The sequence below is a fragment of the Nestor notabilis genome, unplaced genomic scaffold (assembly GCF_000696875.1).
Source record: "Nestor notabilis isolate BGI_N333 unplaced genomic scaffold, ASM69687v1 scaffold14931, whole genome shotgun sequence".
NCBI classification, from domain to species: Eukaryota; Metazoa; Chordata; class Aves; order Psittaciformes; family Psittacidae; genus Nestor; species Nestor notabilis.
This window is the reverse complement of record NW_009914405.1, coordinates 1-9,524: the sequence shown is the minus strand read 5'-3', so window position 1 is coordinate 9,524 and position 9,524 is coordinate 1. Positions and strand designations below refer to the sequence as shown.

The 9,524-nt window shown below is 39.6% G+C and overlaps 1 protein-coding gene across 1 annotated transcript; it reads right to left on the bottom strand.

Moving 5' to 3' along the window:
• Positions 1-3,426: 3,426 nt before the first annotated feature.
• On the bottom strand, positions 3,427-8,911 carry FAM151B (family with sequence similarity 151, member B). Its single transcript, XM_010023647.1, has 5 exons — positions 8,890-8,911; positions 7,695-7,860; positions 4,562-4,779; positions 4,038-4,173; positions 3,427-3,574 (listed from the first exon to the last, which is right to left on the bottom strand). Exons 2-5 carry the CDS (start codon positions 7,847-7,849, stop codon positions 3,427-3,429), a joined length of 657 nt encoding a protein of 218 aa, XP_010021949.1. The 5' UTR covers positions 7,850-7,860; positions 8,890-8,911.
• Positions 8,912-9,524: the final 613 nt, after the last annotated feature.

The window sequence follows — 9,524 nt, the reverse complement described above, 5'->3', positions numbered from 1 at the left end:
GTGCTTCCACTTCAGTGGAGATGCACCCCTGTCCTGTTTGAATTTGTAATCCTTGTCATTTTCCAGTTGTCTGAGCAAAGAATCATGTCTGAGCATAGAATCAACTAGGCTGGAAAAGACCTTTAAGATCATAAAGTCCAAACATTCCCCAACCTGCCAAGGCCACCACTAAACCATGTCACTGAGGGCCTCGTCTACACAGTGTGTGAACACTTCCAGGAACGGTGACTCCACCACTGCCCTGGGCAGCCTGTTCCAGTGCCTGACCACCCTTTCAGGTTAAAAATTGTCCCCAATACCCAGTCTGAACCTCCCCTGGTGCAGCTTGAGGCCGTTTCCTCTTGTCCTATCCCTTGTTCCTTGGGAGCAGAGACCAGCCACCTCCTGGCTCCATCCTCCTTTCAAGGTAGCTGCAGAGAGCAATAAGGTGCCCCCTGAGCCTTCTCTTCTCCAAACTAAACCCACCCAGTTGCCTCAGCTGTTCCTCATGAGCAAGACCTGAGTTTCTAATGTTAAATACCTCCTTGAAACTTTTAAGTTTAGAAAAAAGAAAACCAGGTGTTCTTTATGCATCTTGGCAAAAAAAAGTCACAAGCTGAAACCTTTTCTCTTCAGAGGTGCTCTTAAGAAATTGGGCTAGGTCTCACACCTTACAGTGAAAAATTAGTGTTAGTCATCCACTCTATCTCATAGACAGATTAATGCCATAAAGCCCTTAAACACTTAAGAACTGTATAAAACAGGAGTGACATGTCTGTGAGCAAGCACTCCTGCCAACCCAGGTTACAGCTTTCAGTAAAACACATCACTGATGAGATGACTGATTTGGAATCAAAGTTTAAAAAGGTGAAAAACATTAGGGTTTCTTTTTCACTTCGCTTTCAATTTTCTCCACAAAATGCTGTGTGAAACCGTTACGTCCTGGGTTGGCTTAAACCACACCACCATACAATGAAAGTAACTGCTACACAAGCAGTGGTGGCCTCACAAAAGGCAGTAATCATCTAAAAAACCTTCATATTTTGGTTTAAGAACTGTAAGGACAGCAACTCACTACACAACAATGTTGTAAAAAAGCAGTTTTCAGAGTTTAAGTAACAGTTTCCATCTAGCCGTCCCTGCACTTTTTGTCTGTTTTTTGTGTTAAGGAGAAAGGCTTTCGGAGTTGCTCTGTTTTGATTTTTGTCTTTGACAATTCTGTAGTGCTTCCAGAAGAATACTGCCATATTTTGATGCAGCTACACAGAAGAACAGTAACCAAAACAGTCATTAAATCCGTCCCTTTTCTCCATCATGAATCCTTGTTAAGACCTTCATCTTTCTTCATCTGTTATGCAGTACAACTATTTATTTTTTCAACCAAAAGTAGGTATTTATACATAAGTGGATTCTTACATTAGTAAACCATTATTCCACTGGCTGGCTATTTGGTTCATGTCAGAAGAGCATGGATTGTTACAGAAAGGCCAACATTAGTCACAAATATTAGTCACATCCTAATAAGGACATTCACACTGTATTATTATTATTATTATTCTAACTAATGTTGAAATCCAGAATTAGAGGAAGGAATGACTGTTGTAAAATATTTCCCAGCCACACATTTTCAGCTGGCACTGTAGTATTTTCAAGGAGACGAGGTTTGGCAATAGTAAATCTTAAGAAATCAGTTCTGCTTTGTTTTTTTCAGAGTGAAAATTCTTATTCTAATGACTATTTGTTCTGATAAAATACCCAGCTATTAATCCTTTTTAAAAGAGGTCTTATACTCCTTTACATGTGTTAAACCTTATTTTTACATATCTATATCTATATGCAAAATACATGTTTCCTAAAGGACACCTATTACATGAGTCACCTCTCTTTGGCCAGCTGTGGTTCAGGAAGCCAATGTACCAACAGCCCAACCCCTAAGGCAGCACCAGAGGACTGAGAGTTACCAACATGAAGTCAAAATCACTTACTTTAAACTTAAGCATAAAGATGGCACCTCCTGTGCTAGCACTGCATTGCAGATCTCATTCAGAGGTTGTGTCCCAAGTGAAAAAAAAAGTGAATTTATATTCAGCCACTTAAAAACCATGCTAAGATCTTAAATTGAACAGTGAAGATATTTTTTAGAGCTGTACAGTCCATTTTATTCCCAAATTCCTGAAATCCAGGTGTGGGTACACACTGATGAACTCTAATTAATTCCTGTATGTTCTTCCTGAAGGCATCAGTGGTTTTGAACACTTCCATAAGCTGCCCCTGATGGCGTGAGTTACAGTCTTCTGTTCCAAAAGCCAGCCCATTTTAAAATACAAACCTGACTTCAACATACATTTTAAAAACATAGTAACAAGAACACCTTTTTAAAACACATTTTAATTCTGCTTCGACATATCCCCACTGAGACTATGAATTTGCATATGCAACTTTTTTTCCTGCTACAGCAATGAGAGGACTCAAAATTGGTCAGCAAAAGCAGCAGCTTTTTTTTTTTTCTCAGAATCACTGAAAAATTCAAGGGAGCCAAGCCATAAGGATATAAAAAACAACATAAAACTGCCCCAAAAATGTTCAAGATTCAGAAGATGATATGGTACGATACTTTGAATTACACTGGAAACACAACCAAAAACAATGCTTCTTTCTTTGAGGTTTTAATGAATAAGCTCTTCTGTGGCTGTCAGAGACGTTACCCCCAGCTGCTTATTGCACCCATTTGCTGGAGTTACTGCCCCTGAGTCAGGAACACAGACCTTAACACTTCATCTGGAGTAACTGAGGTGTGGAGTGAGCGTTTCCTTAGGGTCACCATACAATAATTACAATAATTTGCAGCAGACATGTCAGAAGTAATTGTAGCTAAAAGAAAGTACTAACATGCTACTTCACTGCAAACACAGGAGTAAGAACATTATCAAATTGCAATGGCATTAAAAATGGAGTGTATCATGATGAGCTACAAAATAACCCCTATGGGAACTGCATAGTTCTGTAATTAACACAGTCCTGATTCTTGCCCTCCCCCACAAAAAGCAGAAACAGGCTTTAGTAGAGTGAGGGTCCCTAAGACTTCGGCTTACATGAAAGCAGTTAGCAGCAAATCACCTTGGTCCACAAGTACAAGCTGGGGCCATTCTCCCCTTCATACGCTTGCAGGGAAGAAGTGCTAGAATATTCAGGTAATATGACTAGCCTTTACTACACGCCACTGGAGAAATAAGAGGGGACATGCAGATCATGAGTAAGGAACTATTAAGAGGGCACTAAATTTCTAACTGAGAAGCCTTTCAGTAAGGTGTTATACAAAAACTCTAATACCATCAGCTGTGTTCTATACAGTTCTTCTAGTAAGGAAAACACATTTCTTTGACCAACAAATCTTCACATTTAAAGATGCTAACTATTAACCTTCCCTATTTACTGCTTCCCTGTTTACTATTCTACTATGGCTTTTCTGAATTCAGAATTCTGTGGCTCTAAAATGTCATAATAAACCCTACTTTTATCAAAGTTTTCTCGGATGTAAAGCAAATCTTCTACAAAATACACATCTTCCTTTCCTGTCCAAACAGTGAGGCTGTACCTATATAAAAGAAGAAAACAACAAAGGGGAAAAAACCACTGTGAGTCTCCAATTCGAGAAAAAAGAATGTATTTTCTTAACATAAAGCATCTAAGTCAGAATCATTGCATAAAACTATTTAAGAATTGAAGGAACTAAAGAACTGAAAGATAAACTAAAAGAAAAAAAAAAAGAAATATTTTCAATGTAACTGGGATATTTATCATGGAATCACAGACTGGTTTGTGTTGGAAGGGACTTTAAAGTTCATCCACTTCAACCCCCTGCCCTGTCCCCTGCAGGGACACTTTCCACTAGACCAGGATGCTCCAAGCCCCGTCCAACCTGACCTTGAACACTGCCAGGGATGGGGCAGCCACAGCTTCTCTGGGCTATGTATGTACACATAACTGAACTGTTTTTATATAAACAAATCTATGCCTTTATAAGAAAGACATCTGAAAACATAGGCCCTCAAACTTACCTATCCGACTGCTGGATTAACCAGCATAGCTCAGATATTGACACTCGTACCAGTGCTGCTCTTACAGGGAAAGTTACAGGCTGGGGAAGTGTGTTGCATATCTGAGCCATTTCCTTCACCATCATCCAGTCATACCCTGCAGTAAACACCATCTGATTAAAAAGAATTCTTCACAAATACAGTCTGTATCAAAATAAGGACACAAAATGGTTTGGTTGTAAGACAAACCAAAAGCAAATAACGGTTTTGTGACAAATCACATCATTCTAAAATGAAATGGCTCAATGATTATGAATAAGAACTGTCATTTTCTCAGTGAAGAACATCAGTACTGAAGTGGAAAACTAAACTTATTTTGAAAATCTTAATTTCCAGAATATAGAATGTATAGAATGTGATACCTTTTATAAGATAAAATCTTACCATCTTTTATAAGATGGCATATAGCTTATTTTGAATCAATTATGAAACTAATTTGGAGAAAACAGACTATGCAGTGTCAGCATTAAATTTTCTATCTTTACCTTTATTGTGCTTGTCAGGGTGCCAGCCAGTTGTCCACCCTAGTGACAAGGTCACACTTGGGAAAAATGAGGTGACAGTGGCGATGAACCCCTTTGCATCCACTACAGAGCTACTGCCATTAGGTCCTGGTAGGACATCTGCATTGATCCAAATGGGTCGCCTCAAGTCGTGCTTCATGTGTCCAAGAAGCTCCAAGGAAGGCCGTACGGCTTCTAGGCTGTACCAGTAACACATGAGTGAGATGAAACACTTCACTTGGACTGAAGATGGGAAATGTACAGTGTATACACAATACGGATATGTGAGTGAAGCTGTACCTGTCAGCCTGAGGACACTTTCTACCACCAGGTGACTATTACTGCTGGTAAACAGTACTGGAAGTTTCTCATCTCCCTGCCTCCCAGTATGAACTCTTACCTCATGGCTCTTGTAACTTGTTAAGACTTGGATGATATTGAATGCTTGCAAAGGATTTTAATGCAGAAAGCCACTGGATTTGTTCAGATTAGACCACTGGGCTGAAGACAGTATTCATAGTATTATGTGAAGTTAGCCACAAACTAGTAATTGTGGCTTTCTGATCTGAAAACTAGAAATGAATGAATTTAAATATATTTATTCTATTTATTCTCTAGATATCACTGATGTTTATATGCTATTCAAAGGATAAAAATAATCTCTCCCAACCCTAACAGCACTTTAAGTGTTAAAGCTTTTATCACTCTTTCAAATCCAGTCAACAGACAGTTCCCTTCACATCTGCACAAGATGATGCACCTATACTAGGAGAATAAAAAGTCAAAACCTGAACATTTTCAGATAATTTCAGCAGAGTGAAAGGGCACCCATCTGAACATTTTGTCCCTGGTAGGGTTTGTTCCCACAGCTCAAAAGCAAGGCTTAATAGTGGCAGCATGAAGAAGTCTGCCCATTAGCTGTTCATCCTACAGGTAGTTACCAAGTATGAGATGTAGTCACTTGAGCAAGCAATGCAGCACCACTCATAAGCATTTAATAAGATAACTTAAGTCACCTATTCTCACCCTTCTCTCAAATCAAAAGAAAAAGCATAACCACAGGGCAAACAATAACCTTTCTCTATCCTACTGAAACTTTTGAAACCAGCAGTATTGTAGAAGGAAAGGTAATGTGGGAAAACAGGGAAAGGGTATGAATGCAAATAAAATACGTATTTTTCTCTCACAACAAATTAATTAATGCTCTATATAACATTTAGGAATTTAAAATCATTATGGCCAAAGTTGTGATTTCCTTGCTAACATCAATGACCCGTGTTTTCTCCCGAAAGCTGTGCAAGCTCTGAATGACCTATCTTACAGCTTTTTCCTCAAAATCTTGCAGACCTAACAGAGAGTTGAGCCAATGGAAAGTTCTTCATGTTGATCTGGAGAGTTAATTTCCCAGTTCCACATCCTAAACTGGTCCCCCTGGTGTCACAGGAGCACCAAGAAAAAGAAGGAGATGAGAAGGCACTGTTAAGAGTGCCTGTTTGAACAACACAGATGACGGTTAACTGCTTCCCTATCTTCCCAGTTGCAAAGAAATGCCAAGGAACATAACTCATTTGGCTACAACTGCACTGTGCACTTATATTTTTCACATGCTTTTACGCAACTAGACTTTTATAATGCAACATAATTTTAAAAGCTCTTTTAAAATCACTGCACTTGGCTAGAAATTCCTTGTGAAAATAGGTAGGTAATTTTAAAATCAATTTAAACAATAATTAAAATGAAAAAAAAAACCCCAACAAAACAACCAAACCACCACCACCACAAACCTAACAAAAACCAGCCAAACCCTAACAAATACCCTCAAACAAATGCCTACTTCTCTCGTCTTTTCCCCTTCTCTGCCCCTGGCAGACACCTACAGATTCTGTAACAATAAAAGGATTTAATCTGTCCATATCTTTCGCGTTTTCATGAACTCTTACATGAAAACTGTGACTGCATTACACAGAACAACAGGTACAAATCACATTTTACAACTGTCTAGCATTTTGGTTTGCATTTCTATAGCATACTTAAGTACCGATGAAGCTTTTCTTAATGTGGAGGTGGATTCTCCATCTGCTGCAAAAACAGATGTTGCACATGCAAATTCAGAGAAAGCTAAAGTCAGGGCTTGCAGAGGCGTATGTATGAAAAATCTCAGCTCACTTTGAACCCCACTTCAAGCTTTTCAAGGAAATCTATGGGGTTTTCATGTGTATTTTCCATTACACGCAATGAAACAGCTAATGGTTAAAATTCTAAATGAACCCCTGAAAATTTTAATTCATAAGTTAGGCCAAAGAAACTGAATTTACTTCAATATACATGCACCCTACCACAGAAAAAGCAAGAACAATTTTCTGTATTACAAACCATGCTGAAGAAATCTAATACCACGTTGTTGTGTGTTACAAGATCAGACATTTAAAGGAGCGTACCTAATTCTGGAATTGAGATTATCAGTACTGCAGTTAATCGGAAAACAGAATTCACCTCCTTTGGGGAAGGAAAAATAAACAGCTCTGGGAAAATACAGATACTCATGGTAGTATGGGATGATGTTTCTAAATTATGATGAACTTCAGCTTTCAGCAAGCTTTTCAGAAGCTCCTTGAAAAAGTTTGGCACTTTGATTCCCCTTCCATGGCAGAGAACACCACCAAGAAAGCAGAAGAGATTTGTGTGCTGCCAAGCAGAGATGCCATCTCAGCCCCATTTGCAGCCTGGGAGACACTGCTGGACTTCCTAGTTGGAAGGTTGTCTTTCCCAATTTCTTTCCACAAGCAGAAAACTTTCCACAAGCTTTCCAGATAGATACCATCATTTCAGTTTTCCTGATGGGAAAACTCTGCTCATTAGCAACTTGGTAACTAAATCACCCAATATGAAATCATTATTTATAGCTCAAAACACTTCTAAAGCTTTTATTTTTGTGATGCATTTAGTAATTCTAACTCTGTTTGCTCATTTTCTGTTCAAGAAAAAATGCATTACACTAAATTGCACTGTAAGAAAAACTTTGGTCTACCATCACCAAAAACATAGTTAGCTCTGATTGTAAAACTTTTATTAGCAAGAACGCAAACAATATAAAAATCTTTTTCTCCTGAGATACCTCTTAAAATCCAGCTTGATGCCTTTATCCGTGTTGACAATCTCTTTCAGCCATTCCTGCAATGTGTTGTCACTGTCTGTTTCAGGTGGATGAGCCATGATAGGGTCTCCATTTCCTTCCTGGCCACCACGAAGAAGAACATCTGCTTCTATCATGTGAACATCACCTGTTGATATAAAAAATGAATGATCTAACAGAGGCAGAAACAGTAATTCCAACTTCTGCTTCAGAATAACAACTATTTACAGGGCAAGTCTTTCTACACTGGGCTGTGTACGTAACTCCACAAAGGTGACCCAGTAAAAGCTGCTGTCTGTGAAGCTAGAGAGACATTTCTCTAGGTACTTTAGTCATTAAAATCTTTAGAAGTTTAGATGTGCGTGAAAAATGATTTTTGTAGCTACACTGGGCCAAGTAATCACTTTTTTTTTCCCCCAGAGGAACAGCAAAATGAATATCCAAAATGTGAATCCACTCTTGATAAATCTTAAATCTTTTCCTCGTAAAACAGGGGTCCAGAGAAAAGGTGACCAGAAGTTTTCAACACTTCCCTCACTTGGTTCTCAAAATCGACCATCTCAGCCAAAACTTCTTAAAAACAGTCAGCCAGGAAGCAGCACCTACCAGGAAAATGGTAACTGAAACACAAGTGAGTGGAAATCTTAGGAATGCTGCAAGCTCTTGAAAATGGCTTTATATAATGATAAATTTCTGAGAGTCTGGGTAGTGCCACTGGCTTTACAGCAAATTCAATATAAACAGTTGCTTAAACTGAAATAATAATAAAAAAAGATCCTTAAACAGTCAATAGAAAGCAAATTATGTAAAAAATTACATAAATAACTTACATATTTCCCCAATATTCACACAGATTAAAGTTCACTGAATTAAACTGCTTACATGAAACCTGAAATACTTTATAATAATCTCAAACAAAATGGGAGAGAAGAAGCAGTAATAAAACTGTTCTGTTTGAACAACAGTGTTTTACAACATTACATAATTTCAAACCATCCTAAAAAGCCCTAGAAGATCCATCCACATAGCATCAAAACTTCCTGGGAATCACAGCCTGGTTTGGAGCACTCAGCTCTGCATAAGTATGAATTAAACAGTATCCTGACCCTGTGCATGAGGCTGGCTTGTTGCACACTGGGTGAACAACCTCACATCTAGGACAACAGGATGGGTGGACTTTCAATCTCCTCATTTACATCTGTTTTCCAGAGCAGATCCATGGAGCGTCAGGGCAATGGAGAGGGTGACCTACCACTGAGATCACAGCGGAGAGAACAGGGACAACATGACCATTGCCGCCCAGGCTGCAGGACTGGGGTGCTGTGGTCTAACTTCAGTAGCAGACAAAACAGCTCTTCCTCCAGATTTTGTATTTCCTTCTGCAAAAATATAATCTGAACACCCGATAGATTGAGATGAGCTCTTGGGCAGAAGCTCTTCCCTGTGAGGGTGCTGAGGCGCTGGCACAGGGTGCCCAGAGAAGCTGTGGCTGCCCCATCCCTGGCAGTGTTCAAGGCCAGGTTGGACACAGGGGCTTGGAGCAACCTGGTCTAGTGGAAGGTGTCCCTGCCCATGGCAGGGGGTTGGAACTGGATGAGCTTTAAGGTCCCTTCCAGCTGAAACCGGCCTGTGATTCTATGAACACGCTGCACAAGCTTAGTTAAGTGCGTGAAACCGGAAGGCTTCTCACCCATGGCTCTGCTCGGCTTTGTTCAGCTGAAGGTCTGACCGCAGCGAGGGGCTGCACTCCCCCAAACCTCTGGGCTTTCCACAACCAACGGAGTGTGGCTGACGGAGGGCCCACCTCCAGCC

Coding starts and splice junctions, on each gene's coding strand:
- FAM151B (XM_010023647.1), bottom strand. CDS start 7,849: ATGATAGAAGCAGATGTTCTTCTTCGTGGTGGCCAGGAAGGAAATGGA. Junction 4,174..4,561: donor CCCTGACAAGCACAATAAAG/GTAAAGATAGAA, acceptor TGTTTACTGCAG/GGTATGACTGGATGATGGTG. Junction 3,575..4,037: donor TTAATCCAGCAGTCGGATAG/GTAAGTTTGAGG, acceptor TCTTTTATATAG/GTACAGCCTCACTGTTTGGA.